Source organism: Sinohyriopsis cumingii, chromosome 3 (assembly GCF_028554795.1).
Source record: "Sinohyriopsis cumingii isolate HCF-2022 chromosome 3, ASM2855479v2, whole genome shotgun sequence".
Classification (NCBI taxonomy): domain Eukaryota; kingdom Metazoa; phylum Mollusca; class Bivalvia; order Unionida; family Unionidae; genus Sinohyriopsis; species Sinohyriopsis cumingii.
The window spans coordinates 13,101,068-13,118,816 of NC_142963.1; the positions used below are offsets into that span (position 1 = coordinate 13,101,068).

Sequence of the window (17,749 nt, forward strand, 5' to 3'; positions counted from 1 at the left end):
AATACATAATACTGTCTGCTTTCAAAGGCCATGTGAAATGCTGTACTTGACAGAATGGTAAAAACAATGTTTGATACAAGGATTGCAGAGTGTTAGTATATTTTGATTAAATGATGTATGTTCTATAATTTCATTCACAATCTTTTAAAATTTGCTAGTTGTTTCAATACAGTAAAATACTCAAAATGATTGATTTGCATAAATTCATTGACTGCAGTTGGCAGGACTCAAAATGATTGATTTGAATACATTCATTGACTGCAGTTGCCAGGACTCAAAATGATTCATTTGCATAAATTCATTGACTGCAGTTGGCAGGACTCAAAAAGATTCATTTGCATAAATTCATTGACTGCAGTTGGCAGGACTCAAAATGATTCATTTGAATACATTCATTGACTGCAGTTGGCAGGACTCAAAATGATTCATTTGCATAAATTCATTGACTGCAGTTGGCAGGACTCAAAATGATTCATTTGAATACATTCATTGACTGCAGTTGGCAGGACTCAAAATGATTCATTTGCATAAATTCATTTACTGCAGTTGGCAGGACTCAAAAAGATTCATTTGCATAAATTCATTGACTGCAGTTGGCAGGACTCAAAAAGATTCATTTGCATAAATTCATTGACTGCAGTTGGCAGGACTCAAAAAGATTCATTTGCATAAATTCATTGACTGCAGTTGGCAGGACTCAAAATGATTCATTTGCATAAATTCATTGACTGCAGTTGGCAGGACTCAAAAAGATTCATTTGCATAAATTCATTGACTGCAGTTGGCAGGACTCAAAATGATTCATTTGCATAAATTCATTGACTGCAGTTGGCAGGACTCAAAAAGATTCATTTGCATTAATTCATTGACTGCAGTTGGCAGGACTTAAAATGATTAATATGAATACATTCATTGACTGCAGTTGGCAGGACTCAAAATTATTCATTTGAATAAATTCATTGACTGCAGTTGGCAGGACTCAGAATGATTCATTTGCAAAAATTCATTGACTGTATTTGGCAGGACTCAAAATGATTCATTTGCATAAATTCATTGACTGTATTTGGCAGGACTTCTCATCATGAGCAACTATATCATGTGGAATTTTACCATTTTAAAGTTCTTGCACCATGTCATGTATATCGATTTATAGAACTGTATCATTTATTTCTTTTACTGTAAATCCATTTATGTAGAGTTGTATTATTTTTAAGTTCTTTTACTGTGTATCCATTGATACAGAATTGTATCATTTTTATGTTCTTTTACTGTGTATCTATTGATATAGAAATGTATCATTTTTAAGTTCTTTTACTGTGTATCCATTTGTATGTGTTGGGTAGTATTAAGGATTTAAAAATATTTTTTTTTTGTTGTTGCAAGAAATGAATGTGCTTGTTTTAATCATCATCATCATCATCATGGTAAGACAGTGAGACAGGCAATGAATATGGCAAGACAGCAAAATAGACAATACCTATGGTAAGACAGTGAGACAGGCAATGCCTATGGTAAGACAGTGAAACAGGCAATGCCTATGGTAGGGCAATGGGACAGGCAATGCCTATGGTAAGACAATGAGACAGGCAATGCCTATGGTAAGACAGTGAAATAGGCAATGTCTATGGTAGGCAATGCCTATGGTAAGCAGTGAAACTGGCAATGCATATGATAAGACAATGAGACAGGCAATGCCTATGGTAGGACAGTAAGACAGGCAATGCCTATAGTAAGACAGTAAAATAGGCAATGCCTATGTTAGGGCAATGAGACAAGCAATGCCTATGGTAAGACATCAAAACTCGCATACAGATGGTAAGACAGTAAGACAGGCATAGCCTATGATAGGACAGTGCAACAGGCAATGCCTATGGTAATACTGTGAAATATTCTCTTCTTTCACAATTTGTTTTTCTTTCTTTCTACTAAAATAACAACTTCCTTATTACTTACAGTGTATGTCAATGCAGTATCCAGTCTCAAGCCAGTGGAATAAGAAAGAGTTACTTCCCCTGTCACTGGATTGACAGAAAAGAAGGCAGGGGCAATACCAAACTGCAATACTTCATATCGGATTGAACCCTGAAAGTAATACAAATAGAATCTTGTAATATCAAGATGTGTATGTCATTCTAAAAAGAAAACAAACATTTTGAATCAAAATATTCAATAATGCAAACTACGTGCTATTATAGTTCTTCCCCCACTTTTTAAAACAAAACTTTCCAGATCATTTCTAATTTTTTTCCTGGACAAAATTCTTTTTTTTTCCTGGCTCAATTATGATCCTTACTTGACAGAATCAAATTAATTTTGGCTAAAAAAAATATGCAATTTTAAAATTCAATGCTGCAAATTATTATAATTCTAAAATCCTGTACGAATTATTATAATTCTAAATGCCTGTACAAATTATATACCTTTCCATATAGAGGACTGAACTTTCTTTACATATCTACTTATGTCTGGTTGGTACCCTACTATCTACTTTAATGACATCTTGCTTAGAATGGACTGCATACTTAATGTTAATATTGACACCCACAACATTGGAGTCTGCATTAAAATTGCTCCAGTAGAATTTAAGTACAGGAATGATTAATTGGGGCCACCTGGCAGTACCAGAATTTAAGTACAGGAATGTTTAATTGGGGCCACCTGGCAGCACCAGAATTTAAGTACAGGAATGATTAATTGGGGCCACCTGGCAGCACCATAATTTAAGTACAGGAATGATTAATTGGGGCCACCTGGCAGCACCAGAATTTAAGTACAGGAATGATTAATTGGGGCCACCTGGCAGCACTATAATTTAAGTACAGGAATGTTAATTGGAGCCACCTGGCAGCACCAGAATTTTAACTTTTAATATCCCAATCCAAAGTTAGTAACCAATACTTGCCATAACCTCTCCCACATTCCAATGATATCCTTAGCATGTCTAAATACCAGATCAGAACTGTAATTTTACCTTTTTCATTACTAAAATATAGAAATCATGCAAATGCCTAGTGCTACATTTAAGTGCATTTAATCATTAAAAGTCAGGGTACAGCCTGGCACTACATTTAAGTGAATTTAATCATTAAAAGTCAGGGTACAGCCTGGCACTACATTTAAGTGAATTTAATCATTAAAAGTCAGGGTCCAGCCTGGCACTACATTTAAGTGAATTTAATCATCAAAAGTCAGGGTCCAGCCCGGCACTACATTTAAGTGAATTTAAACATTAAAAGTCAGGGTCCAGCCCGGCACTACATTTAAGTGCATTTAATCATTAAAAGTCAGGGTCCAAGATGGATTCCAATATTTGGAAGAAATTACATCTCTCCGGCCAGAATAAGGCAAAGTTGATACAAATGGGAAGAAGTGACTTACAAGGCTCATAAGACACTTTAAGTAGTGTCTTTGAATGTTCCATGTCAAATGATTAAAATAATGGTGAAATACTTTCAACTTTTTTAAAAATAATAAAACTTTTCTTATTTCACTGAACTACAGTTGTATAACATAAAATGCCAACCTCAAATAGGTAAGAGTCATAAATCAGCAACTATTTTCACACCAAAAAGCTTCTTTTGTTGCAAAAAGCAGCCAAAAATCTTGATTTTAACAGTGTTACTCTCTTACTGGTGGCATGCGCTTGTTCATTTTGTAATTAATCTGAAAAAGTGGCATGCTATGTTAAACAGGTTGCCAATCCCTGTTTTATGATAATCAAATTTCCACTGAAATTGACTACATAACATAAAACTTCATTTCTGATTCCTCCTCCTTTCTCTTTGAAGGGGGGAATTTACAAAATTCAACATTTTACTTTGAGTATTAATCTACTGTGAATATAAAAACAAAAAGAGAAAGGTGGGTGGGAATGTTGTGAAATTAATACAAGGCAAAGTGAACTTTGCTTTTTGTTCCTGTTTTGATGCATCGACTCTAAGGAAATTTTTCACCTGAACTGCCCCCTAGCATGTACCCAATTTTCATTTGAACTGCCTCTGGCATGTACCCTAATTTTCACCTGAACTGCCCACTAGCATGGTCACCTAATCTTCACCTAACTGACCCCTTAGCATGGACCCTAATTTTCACATGAACAGCCCCTTAGCATGGACATCTAATTTTCACCAGAAGTGCCCCCTAGTATGGACCTAATTTTCACCTAAATGGACCCTGCAAGTTTTGGATTCTTTTGTATATGTACATTGTCAAAATGCTGACAAGTAAACAGAGAGCTCCATTCTCAGTGACAAAAATGTATTCTGTCCTTAATTATACCATTCTTTGACCAGCTGTCTGGATCATAGAAATACATATTTTGTACTCTGAACTATTTAAATTCAACACATACCCTGAGATTTATTTGGCACAGTATGTTTAGAGTCAAGTGGTCTAGATATTTTATGACATACTATTTTATGCTTATGTCTTGTAATGGACGTTATAATAGGATTCAGTATTCATGTTTGTTGACTTGTTCAGTTTCAGAACAAGAAAATGGTTGATTGAAAAAGTCCTTTAAATTTCATATTGCCTAATTCTCTCACATAAAATAGTTGACACAGAAAAAGCTGTGTTATTTTTCATGTACTGTGCAGTTCCTGTAGTTCCATTCCAAAGATAACTAACTATTTACTTACTTGTGAGACATGTTTATACAAAAGCTAATATACAAACCAATGCCTTTTATTTGCAGCCAATATCAAGCATTATTTATCTGTTTTTGAGCATAATGACAAAGTATAAACCTTTTACTTTCACTCATATTGGAAATTATCACAAACTTAAGTCCTCCTTTGCAAAAGATTCACAAATGGATTAAAATCCAACATGACTCAAGGTTTAGTGTGGAAAGAATTTTGATTTAATGAATATATTTCACGTGAACAACATTCTTAGCTGTAGTGTATATAGCACTGCAGTGAGCACAAACACCTGACACAATCAACCATTTGGAAATCCTCTGATTCTTTCATTCATTCTAGCTCTGCAGAATGGTGGTGTTGAACACATGGCAGACATCCTAGAGATTTTTAAAGTCTGAACTAAAAAAGTTTCATGAGATATTCAGAATTTCATTTACGTTTTGTGTATTTATAAAGTTAATAAAGAGTATAAATTTTCATGCATTTTCCCTTTATTACAAAAATTAGGGTAATAAAGTGTCATCAATGATTATTTCTATTTCTAGTAAGAATATAAATTGTACAAAACCTGAAGATCATCATCCACAGCGGAGACACGTGATACACTGGTTCCATTAGCATTGCTTTCGATAACAGCACCAAAGTAAGGATCATTCACAAATCTTGGTGGTCCAAGATCTCTAATAATGGAAATCCGTACTTCTGCTAAGGCTGTTTTGGTGGCAAGGCCTCGATTATCGGATGCAACCACAAAGAACTGACAACAAAAAGTGGGAAACATTCATTTTCCAACAACAAAGAGTAAAGTCAGAACAGATTCATGAGCTTTTCTTTAAATAATAGTAAACCTGTTTTTGACAGATCACCGGTTTTGCTAATAAAATGTGATTTCTCAAGACAGGAGATCTCTCATAGCAGATGTGTGCAGGATGTTCAATTTTCAAAGTTGAAATTCAGCTGGATTAAAAGAGGAAAAATACCCATAATTACTGCACATATATTTTGCTCTTTATTCTAAGTTCTTTTAAAATATTAAATGCATGTATATAAAAGAACAGAACACAATACATCAAACATGTACATATAATTTTTATTTCAGGTTCACATGTAGTCTAATGGCATTATGGCATTTGAACTGGCAAGTAAACCATAAGTCCACAGATTGTAAATTATCTATGATAACACTGAAACCACTTACTCAATAAATTGAATTACTGCCAAAAGCTAGAACAACTTACTCAGTAAATGTACTTACTGCCAAAAGTCAGAACCTAAGTCACCCATGACATAAATAATAAATTGATCTACTCAGTAAACTAAAGTGAATAGATGATGAGATCTATAACTATGGCACATTGGGGTTGTGTACAGGTATTAACCCTTTACCTCATTCAAGCACCTTTGGATGCCTCTACTCCATTTGCATGCAAGCAACTTTTTGATACCTCGACCCAATTCGCATGCAAGCGCCTTTTGACACCTATATACTATTCTCATGGAAGTGCCTTTTGATGCCTGCTGTAAACATCAGCCATTTTGAACATGTTTTCATAGTGCCACCTTTGGGAAAAACCACCTGTTAGATACCTCATTCATTGGTGTGAATGATCATTATGTCAGATCACATGGTTGCTGTTTAAGATCTGGTCAAAATCTGCTATTTAAAGTAACTGGGTCATATTATCCACTCTCCAAAATGGAGGTTGAGGATTGTGTTCAGTACTTACAAGTTTTCATGATTAGAATCACAACTATGAAATCGATTAGAATCACAACTATGAAATCGATTAGAATCACAACTATGAAATTGATTAGAATCACAACTAAGAAAGCTTCAATAACTTAGGTAAAGGCTCTGATATTGATGTAGGCAGCTATTAGTTTTTATAAATTATCAAATTCAGATGACTTAGTGATGTAGACACAGACAAAAAACTTGTAAATTTCAAGTATGATAATAGCAGCTATAGTTGGTCATGCAGCTTCACTGACTTGCTGGTGAACAAGTTCTCTCAAGAATTTAAAGCACATAAAAAAATCTTCTGTAAACATAATTATACCGCTAAGATGATTGGATTATACTCTTAACTGGAGACTTTTTCATTACATTAGAACTGGAGACCTTTTCATTACATTTAAAACTGGAGACTTTGTTCCCATTAAAATTCTGAGGCTTTTTCTAAACATGGATTCAAAAGAAACTTTTAGTCAACTAATCTGACTTTGGAAGCCTGAGTGAGGTATTGACAGTACTTAAATCTCCCACTACAGTGATCTAAACACATGACATTGGAAACCTGAGTGAGGTATTGACAGTACTTAAATGTCCCACTATAGTGATCTAAACACATGACATTGGAAGCCTGAGTGAGGTATTGACAGTACTTAAATGTCCCACTACAGTGATCTAAACACATGACATTGGAAACCTGAGTGAGGTATTGACAGTACTTAAATGTCCCACTACAGTGATCTAAACATATGACATTGGAAACCTGAGTGAGGTATTGACAGTACTTAAATGTCCCACTATAGTGATCTAAACACATGACATTGGAAACCTGAGTGAGGTATTGACAGTACTTAAATGTCCCACTATAGTGATCTAAACACATGACATTGGAAGCCTGAGTGAGGTATTGACAGTACTTAAATGTCCCACTATAGTGATCTAAACACATGACATTGGAAACCTGAGTGAGGTATTGACAGTACTTAAATCTCCCACTATAGTGATCTAAACACATGACATTGGAAACCTGAGTGAGGTATTGACAGTACTTAAATGTCCCACTATAGTGATCTAAACACATGACATTGGAAACCTGAGTGAGGTATTGACAGTACTTAAATGTCCCACTACAGTGATCTAAACACATGACATTGGAAACCTGAGTGAGGTATTGACAGTACTTAAATGTCCCACTACAGTGATCTAAACACATGACATTGGAAACCTGAGTGAGGTATTGACAGTACTTAAATGTCCCACTACAGTGATCTAAACACATGACATTGGAAACCTGAGTGAGGTATTGACAGTACTTAAATGTCCCACTACAGTGATCTAAACACATGACATTGGAAGCCTGAGTGAGGTATTGACAGTACTTAAATGTCCCACTACAGTGATTTAAACACATGACATTGGAAACCTGAGTGAGGTATTGACAGTACTTAAATGTCCCACTATAGTGATCTAAACACATGACATTGGAAACCTGAGTGAGGTATTGACAGTACTTAAATGTCCCACTATAGTGATCTAAACACATGACATTGGAAGCCTGAGTGAGGTATTGACAGTACTTAAATGTCCCACTATAGTGATCTAAACACATGACATTGGAAACCTGAGTGAGGTATTGACAGTACTTAAATGTCCCACTATAGTGATCTAAACACATGACATTGGAAACCTGAGTGAGGTATTGACAGTACTTAAATGTCCCACTATAGTGATCTAAACACATGACTTTGGAAACCTGAGTGAGGTATTGACAGTACTTAAATCTCCCACTATAGTGATCTAAACACATGACATTGGAAACCTGAGTGAGGTATTGACAGTACTTAAATCTCCCACTATAGTGATCTAAACACATGACTTTGGAAACCTGAGTGAGGTATTGACAGTACTTAAATCTCCCACTATAGTGATCTAAACACATGACATTGGAAACCTGAGTGAGGTATTGACAGTACTTAAATCTCCCACTATAGTGATCTAAACACATGACTTTGGAAGCCTGAGTGAGGTATTGACAGTACTTAAATCTCCCACTATAGTGATCTAAACACATGACATTGGAAGCCTGAGTGAGGTATTGACAGTACTTAAATGTCCCACTATAGTGATCTAAACACATGACATTGGAAGCCTGAGTGAGGTATTGACAGTACTTAAATGTCCCACTATAGTGATCTAAACACATGACATTGGAAGCCTGAGTGAGGTATTGACAGTACTTAAATGTCCCACTATAATCTAAACACATGACATTGGAAACCTGAGTGAGGTATTGACAGTACTTAAATCTCCCTCTATAGTGATCGAAACACATGACATTGGAAGCCTGAGTGAGGTATTGACAGTACTTAAATCTCCCACTATAGTGATCTAAACACATGACATTGGAAACCTGAGTGAGGTATTGACAGTACTTAAATCTCCCACTATAGTGATCTAAACACATGACATTGGAAACCTGAGTGAGGTATTGACAGTACTTAAATGTCCCACTATAGTGATCTAAACACATGACATTGGAAGCCTGAGTGAGGTATTGACAGTACTTAAATGTCCCACTATAGTGATCTAAACACATGACATTGGAAACCTGAGTGAGGTATTGACAGTACTTAAATGTCCCACTATAGTGATCTAAACACATGACATTGGAAGCCTGAGTGAGGTATTGACAGTACTTAAATCTCCCACTATAGTGATCTAAACACATGACATTGGAAACCTGAGTGAGGTATTGACAGTACTTAAATGTCCCACTATAGTGATCTAAACACATGACATTGGAAACCTGAGTGAGGTATTGACAGTACTTAAATGTCCCACTATAGTGATCTAAACACATGACATTGGAAACCTGAGTGAGGTATTGACAGTACTTAAATCTCCCACTATAGTGATCTAAACACATGACATTGGAAGCCTGAGTGAGGTATTGACAGTACTTAAATCTCCCACTATAGTGATCTAAACACATGACATTGGAAACCTGAGTGAGGTATTGACAGTACTTAAATGTCCCACTATAGTGATCTAAACACATGACATTGGAAACCTGAGTGAGGTATTGACAGTACTTAAATGTCCCACTATAGTGATCTAAACACATGACATTGGAAACCTGAGTGAGGTATTGACAGTACTTAAATCTCCCACTATAGTGATCTAAACACATGACATTGGAAGCCTGAGTGAGGTATTGACAGTACTTAAATCTCCCACTATAGTGATCTAAACACATGACATTGGAAACCTGAGTGAGGTATTGACAGTACTTAAATGTCCCACTATAGTGATCTAAACACATGACATTGGAAGCCTGAGTGAGGTATTGACAGTACTTAAATCTCCCACTATAGTGATCTAAACACATGACATTGGAAGCCTGAGTGAGGTATTGACAGTACTTAAATCTCCCACTATAGTGATCTAAACACATGACATTGGAAGCCTGAGTGAGGTATTGACAGTACTTAAATCTCCCACTATAGTGATCTAAACACATGACATTGGAAACCTGAGTGAGGTATTGACAGTACTTAAATGTCCCACTATAGTGATCTAAACACATGACATTGGAAGCCTGAGTGAGGTATTGACAGTACTTAAATGTCCCACTATAGTGATCTAAACACATGACATTGGAAACCTGAGTGAGGTATTGACAGTACTTAAATGTCCCACTATAGTGATCTAAACACATGACATTGGAAGCCTGAGTGAGGTATTGACAGTACTTAAATGTCCCACTATAGTGATCTAAGCACATGACATTGGAAACCTGAGTGAGGTATTGACAGTACTTAAATGTCCCACTATAGTGATCTAAACACATGACATTGGAAACCTGAGTGAGGTATTGACAGTACTTAAATCTCCCACTATAGTGATCTAAACACATGACATTGGAAACCTGAGTGAGGTATTGACAGTACTTAAATGTCCCACTATAGTGATCTAAACACATGACATTGGAAACCTGAGTGAGGTATTGACAGTACTTAAATGTCCCACTATAGTGATCTAAACACATGACATTGGAAACCTGAGTGAGGTATTGACAGTACTTGAATGTCCCACTATAGTGATCTAAACACATGACATTGGAAACCTGAGTGAGGTATTGACAGTACTTAAATGTCCCACTATAGTGATCTAAACACATGACATTGGAAGCCTGAGTGAGGTATTGACAGTACTTAAATGTCCCACTATAGTGATCTAAACACATGACATTGGAAGCCTGAGTGAGGTATTGACAGTACTTAAATGTCCCACTATAGTGATCTAAACACATGACATTGGAAGCCTGAGTGAGGTATTGACAGTACTTAAATGTCCCACTATAGTGATCTAAACACATGACATTGGAAACCTGAGTGAGGTATTGACAGTACTTAACTTTGACACAGATGATAGGCATCATGGTCTAGTGGTTGGTATTCTTGAACTCTGGATCAGTACATTAAATATTTAAGGCTCACTGTAAACAATGATGTTGAGTACCACGAAAGCATGTAGACCTTGTCATAATATAATTCCTTTACTGAGTATGATCAATAAAAGATATTCTGGTTGCAATAATTTAATGATAAAATTATTATAATTTGAGGCTGTCAAGATCTAGCATTATTTTGGCAATATTTTGCTTCTGAGATCACACATGATTTACACACTTTGTTTTTTTATTCAACTTTATGTAAGGAGGTGGACATTGACTGGACTTGCACCTTATCCATAGAATTTTAATCATTTAATTTCCATTTTATAGGTGATAAAAGAAAGAGTTCCAGTCCTGAAAACTGCAGATGATCATTATGTAAAACTTACATTGTAGAAGTCCAATCCTTGGTTGTAGATAGATTTCCTCAGGAAAAATGCCCCAGTGCCAGGATTGAAGTATAAGTAATCTAGGGCTTGCACACTGGAGTTCTGAAGTCTGTAGGACAATACATCCTGAATAATGGAATAAAAGCTAAATTATGGTCTTTCATGCTTCTTTAAGACAAAGGGTTGTTGTTGTCTTCTTGTTCCAAAGGTCATTTAAATTGGGTCACTTTTGTCTACTTGTCTCAAAGGTCATTTACACTGGGTTACTTTTGTTGTCTATATGCTGCAAAGGTTATTTAAACTGAGTTATATAAAAAAAATGAAAAGCCAAGGCTCTACTAGGAACCAAACACCAAACATTGGTATGTATATGACACATCAGCACATTAATGGCTATTTGGTGCTGGGCACTACAAGATTAAAGATAAATAGTGGAATATTAACATTAGGAAAAGTGTCAAAATAAAACACAAAAGTAAATGATTTAAACTTCTCCAAATATGATTCACAAGGTTTTATATAAACAGCACTCATTCAAAAAGTACAAGATTTTCTCCAGCTGTATGTGATATAAATCATCATTTCAATTCACACAAAACCCACCAAAATGTTCATTTCATACTGGGCAGAATCAAACACTGGAATACTCTATAGATTAACAATAATGAACTGTCCCTTTGACCTTTCCAACAGAATAATTACAAGTGAATAGCCCACTTGCAAAACATATTTTGATGAACTGTCCCTTTGACCTTTCCAATGGAATAATTATAAGTGAATAGTCCACTTGCAAAACATATTTTGATGAACTGTCCCTTTGACCTTTCCAATGGAATAATTATAAGTGAATAGTCCACTTGCAAAACATATTTTGATGAACTGTCCCTTTGACCTTTCCAATGGAATAATTATAAGTGAATAGTCCACTTGCAAAATATATTTTGATGACCTGTCCCTTTGACCTTTCCAATGGAATAATTACAAGTGAATAGTCCACTCTCAAAATGTGTTTTGTTTTGGATGCATCTTGCTTGCATGGATTGAAATAATTATTATCTCATATACATCAAGAATGCACATACCGCTGCTTGTTTTTCTCGGGTGTATTGACCCTAATGTGTGTATTGACCCTAATGTGTGTATTGACTATAATGTGTGTATTGACCCTAATGTGTGTATTGACCCTAATGTGTGTATTGACTATAATGTGTGTATTGACTATAATGTGTGTATTGACCCTAATGTGTGTATTGACCCTTATGTGTGCATTGACTATAATGTGTGTATTGACTATAATGGGTGTATTGACTATAATGTGTGTATTGACCCTAATGTGTGTATTGACCCTTATGTGTGCATTGACTATAATGGGTGTATTGACCCTAATGTGTGTATTGACCCTAATGTGTGTATTGACTATAATGTGTGTATTGACTATAATGTGTGTATTGACCCTAATGTGTGTATTGACCCTAATGTGTGTATTTACCCTAATGTGTGTATTTACCCTAATGTGTGTATCGACCCTAATGTGTGTATTTACCCTAATGTGTGTATTGACTATAATGTGTGTATTGACCCTAACGTGTGTATTGACCCTAATGTGTGTATTGACCCTAATGTGTGTATTTACCCTAATGTGTGTATTGGCTATAATGTGTGTATTGACCCTAATGTGTGTATTGACTATAATGTGTGTATTGACCCTAATGTGTGTATTGACTATAATGTGTGTATTTACCCTAATGTGTGTATTGACTATAATGTGTGTATTGACCCTAAGGGTGAAATGGGCATGTCCTTCTTGCTGATCTATTATACACTTAAAAATATAAAACTTATAAATGTAGTATGTTTGTTAATAACACTTATACAATTGTTAAAATTAAGTGATGGAAGCCACTGAGTAAAAGATTCTATTTTCTGTTATGCCCACTCTCTGTGTAGCACAATCAAAAACTGTAACAATAAACTTAGTGTAAAATGTTTAAGTCTGCCCGTAATGTAGAGTGTAAAACATTTAAGGCTGCCCATAATGTAGAGAGTAAAATGTTTAAGGCTGTCCATAATGTAGAGTGTAAAACATTTAAGGCTGCCCATAATGTAGAGTGTAAAACATTTAAGGCTGCCCATAATGTAGAGTGTAAAATATTTAAGGCTGCCCATAATGTAGAGTGTAAAACATTTAAGGCTGCCTGTAATGTATAGTGTAAAACATTTAAAGCTGTCCATATTGTAGAATGTAAAACATCTAAGGCTGCCCGTAATGAAGAGTGTTGATTCATGAATGGATAAATGGATGGGTATACAAACAAAACAGACATGTACATGGATGGAAAAATGATTCCTGCATCAAGCTTTTGCCATGGAAATAAATGGTAATGCCAGACAATTTAAAAGGAATGTTGTAAAGCAAGTATAGATATTTCAATACAAGTACTGAAAGTCAATGTCAAAATGTTCATTATCATTTGTCAAGAACATCTGCAAAAAATTATGATACCATAAATTAGAAACTTACTCCCACATCCTGATCAAATGCAGCGACTTGTAAAACTTGTGTGCCTGGCACAGTTATGTCCCTTATTGCTGTAATATACACATCCTGGCTAAATCTTGGGCCGTAAGCATTACGTGTCACAGTAATGTTTACAGTTGCTGTGGCAGTTTGAGTTGACAAACTTCCACTTGCAGAGGCCTCCACAACAAGAAAGAAGAAAGTCAACTGCTGTGGATCGGTGAGTAGATTTCCATTCACAACAATGACTCCTGTGTTACGGCTGATATTAAAGTAGGTTTGGTCAATTGGAGAGCTTGTAAGGATTCTGTAAGTTGGTGTCTAAAAATAAAAAAGATAAAATATATAGACAATGGACTTTTCTTTCAAAGAACATAAAGCTGAAGGCTACCTCATAATCCTGGGTTATAATGTGAGTCATGGGAGCATGAATACGTTACAAAGAAAGATACCTATGATGAGATGTTAAAAGCATGACTTTGTCTCAGTTGGCTATTTAGTACATAAACATAAAAACACGCTACTCAATCCTGTGGGACTATATTATGACTGGTTCTTTTCAGCCAAGAGCTAAATTCAAGTAAAATAAAATGAACAATGAGCCCTTTTCTCTACAACTTGCTTGTAACAATGTTGTTTCACACAGGGCCATACTCTTTACAATTTGCTAGTAACAACATGTGTATCACACAGGGCCATACTCTTTACAATTTGCTAGTAACAATGTGTGTATCACACAGGGCCATACTCTTTACAATTTGCTAGTAACAATGTGTGTATCACACAGGGCCATACTCTTTACAATTTGCTAGTAACAATGTGTGTATCACACAGGGCCATACTCTTTACAACTTGCTAGTAACAAGTGTATTGCAATGCACCATGCTCTCCACAATTTGCTTGACAGTATCCTAACCAGATGAATTGTTGGAAAGAAGAAGGATGGGCATTATTTGACAGTATCCTAACCAGATGAATTGTTGGGAAAAAAAAGGATGGGCATTATTTGACCATACCACTTTTAAATGATAATGTGATACAGTGAAAATTAAACTGAATCAAGGTCTTGTCATTTTCAAAATGTCAAACATGGTTAAAATTTAAAAAACTAACACTGTAAAGTCATGCTGCAGAAAGTCAGGAAGACAGGCAATCAGGGGATGAAGCTTTTGTAAATGACGTAGAATGCATCAAATCAAACTCTATCTGAACTCATTTGCCAAATTTGGTGAAATCTCTAAATGTTAGTGATGCTATCTTGCAAAAAAAAAGATGGTCCAATGGATATGCAACCAAAAATCTTCCAAACCAAACCACTATTCATTAACCAAAATCTTAACACAAAAACGTGAGCAAGTAATCTCCAAAACGATACTGATTTCTATTCATTGAAATGTGTTTTTATTTCAGTATTGAAATTTTTTCTGACTGCATACACAGCTACCTCATATAGCCACCATAAATAAATAAATAAATAAATATATATATATATATATATATATATATATATATATATATATATATATATATATATATATATATATATATATATATATTGAAATAGGAACTGAATTCCAAAACATGCAAAATTTGTGACATAACCTTTTAAATATATATTAAGTTTTTTTAAAACACTTACACCTGGGCTAGCAACTGTCCTAAGGACAACCACACTGTTGGCTGTTGTTTCAGAAATCACTGTAGCGTAAGAGGGTAAAGCAAAACTCAAGCGGCCAGTCTCTCTTGTGACAGTGATTGATACAGTAGTTGCCGTTTGTCGAGCTGGTGTTCCACCATCTGTGGCAATAACTTGGAACTGAAAAATGATAAGTGTCAACTATAAAGATGTTCAGCATTTCCCCAGGATCCTGCTTACACAGGGAGGATAAGTGTGTTGGTGGCATTGTTTCAAACTGGTCTTGTACATTTTAAAACACATTCAGTTACATCAAATGTTCTGAAATCTCAAGGACTTTTACAAGATTACTAACACATCTGCATATACAAAGATTTAGTCCCTTGCTACCTTTTATTATTACAAATTCAACAAAATTTACACTTTCAGAATATATTTATTTGTGATAGATCAACTAGTTTCTTTTCAACTGTTTTTTTTATTTTCAGTTACAAGCTGACTACCTCATCATTTTTAGCAAGTTTCAGTACATGATATTGAAACTCCATGTATATATGCTTCCCGAATTTGATGTCACAAGTTATTTTAAGATATCCTACTGGTTATGAAAATGAAGTAAAAATGGCACATATGAATGGAAGCATGTGTGAAACCATGCAGTCAGTCATCCATGCATATATCTATCCATCCATGCAGTCAATCATCCATGTCTATATCTATCCATCCATGCAGTCAATCATCCATGTCTATATCTATCCATCCATGCAGTCAATCATCCATGTCTATATCTATCCATCCATGCAGTCAGTCATCCATGCATATATCTATCCTTCCATGCAGTCAATCATCCATGTCTATATCTATCCATCCATGCAGTCAATCATCCATGTCTATATCTATCCATCCATGCAGTCAATCATCCATGTCTATATCTATCCATTTATCCAGTCAACCATCCATGCCTGTATCTATTCATCCATGCAGTCAACCATCCATGTCTATATCTATCCATCCAGTCAACCATCCATGCCTACATCTATCCATCCATCCAGTCAATCATCCATGTCTATATCTATCCATCCATCCAGTCAGTCATCCATGTCTCTATCTATCCATCTATCCAGTCAACCATCCATGTCTATACCTATCCATCTATCCAGTCAGTCATCCATGTCTCTATCTATTGATCTATCCAGTCAACCATTCATGTCTCTATCTATCCATCCATCCAGTCAACCATCCATGTCTATACCTATCCATCCATCCAGTCAGTCATCCATGTCTCTATCTATCGATCTATCCAGTCAATCATCCATGTCTATATCTATCCATCCATCCAGTCAGTCATCCATGTCTCTATCTATCCATCTATCCAGTCAACCATCCATGTCTATACCTATCCATCTATCCAGTCAGTCATCCATGTCTCTATCTATCGATCTATCCAGTCAACCATCCATGTCTATATCTATCCATCCATCCAGTCAACCATCCATGTCTATACCTATCCATCCATCCAGTCAGTCATCCATGTCTATATCTATCCATCCATGCAGTCAATCATCCATGTCTATATCTATCCATCCATGCAGTCAATCATCCATGTCTATATCTATCCATTTATCCAGTCAACCATCCATGCCTATATCTATTCATCCATGCAGTCAACCATCCATGTCTATATCTATCCATCCAGTCAACCATCCATGCCTACATCTATCCATCCATCCAGTCAATCATCCATGTCTATATCTATCCATCCATCCAGTCAGTCATCCATGTCTCTATCTATCCATCTATCCAGTCAACCATCCATGTCTATACCTATCCATCTATCCAGTCAGTCATCCATGTCTCTATCTATCGATCTATCCAGTCAACCATCCATGTCTCTATCTATCCATCCATCCAGTCAGTCATCCATGTCTATATCTATCCATCCATCCAGTCAGTCATCCATGTCTCTATCTATCAATCTATCCAGTCAACCATCCATGTCTATACCTATCCATCCATCCAGTCAGTCATCCATGTCTCTATCTATCGATCTATCCAGTCAACCATCCATGTCTATATCTATCCATCCATCCAGTCAACCATCCATGTCTATATCTATCCATCCATCCAGTCAACCATCCACGCCTATATCTATCCATCCATCCAGTCAACCATCCATGCCTACATCTATCCATCCATCCAGTCAATCATCCATGTCTATATCTATCCATCCATCCAGTCAGTCATCCATGTCTCTATCTATCCATCTATCCAGTCAACCATCCATGTCTATACCTATCCATCTATCCAGTCAACCATCCATGTCTATACCTATCCATCCATCCAGTCAGTCATCCATGTCTCTATCTATCGAT

At 35.8% G+C, this 17,749-nt stretch overlaps 1 protein-coding gene across 1 annotated transcript in view; it reads right to left on the bottom strand.

Moving 5' to 3' along the window:
- Positions 1 to 17,749, bottom strand: part of LOC149802467 (uncharacterized) — a 512,180-nt gene that overhangs the window by 306,133 nt on the left and 188,298 nt on the right. Inside the window, exons 48-52 of the mRNA XM_089951513.1 lie at positions 15,381 to 15,557; positions 13,745 to 14,062; positions 11,224 to 11,349; positions 5,215 to 5,403; positions 1,954 to 2,082 (exon numbers count right to left, since the gene is read on the bottom strand). Coding sequence (XP_089807639.1) covers positions 1,954 to 2,082; positions 5,215 to 5,403; positions 11,224 to 11,349; positions 13,745 to 14,062; positions 15,381 to 15,557 — 939 coding nt within the window. The remainder of the gene's footprint in view (positions 1 to 1,953; positions 2,083 to 5,214; positions 5,404 to 11,223; positions 11,350 to 13,744; positions 14,063 to 15,380; positions 15,558 to 17,749) is intronic.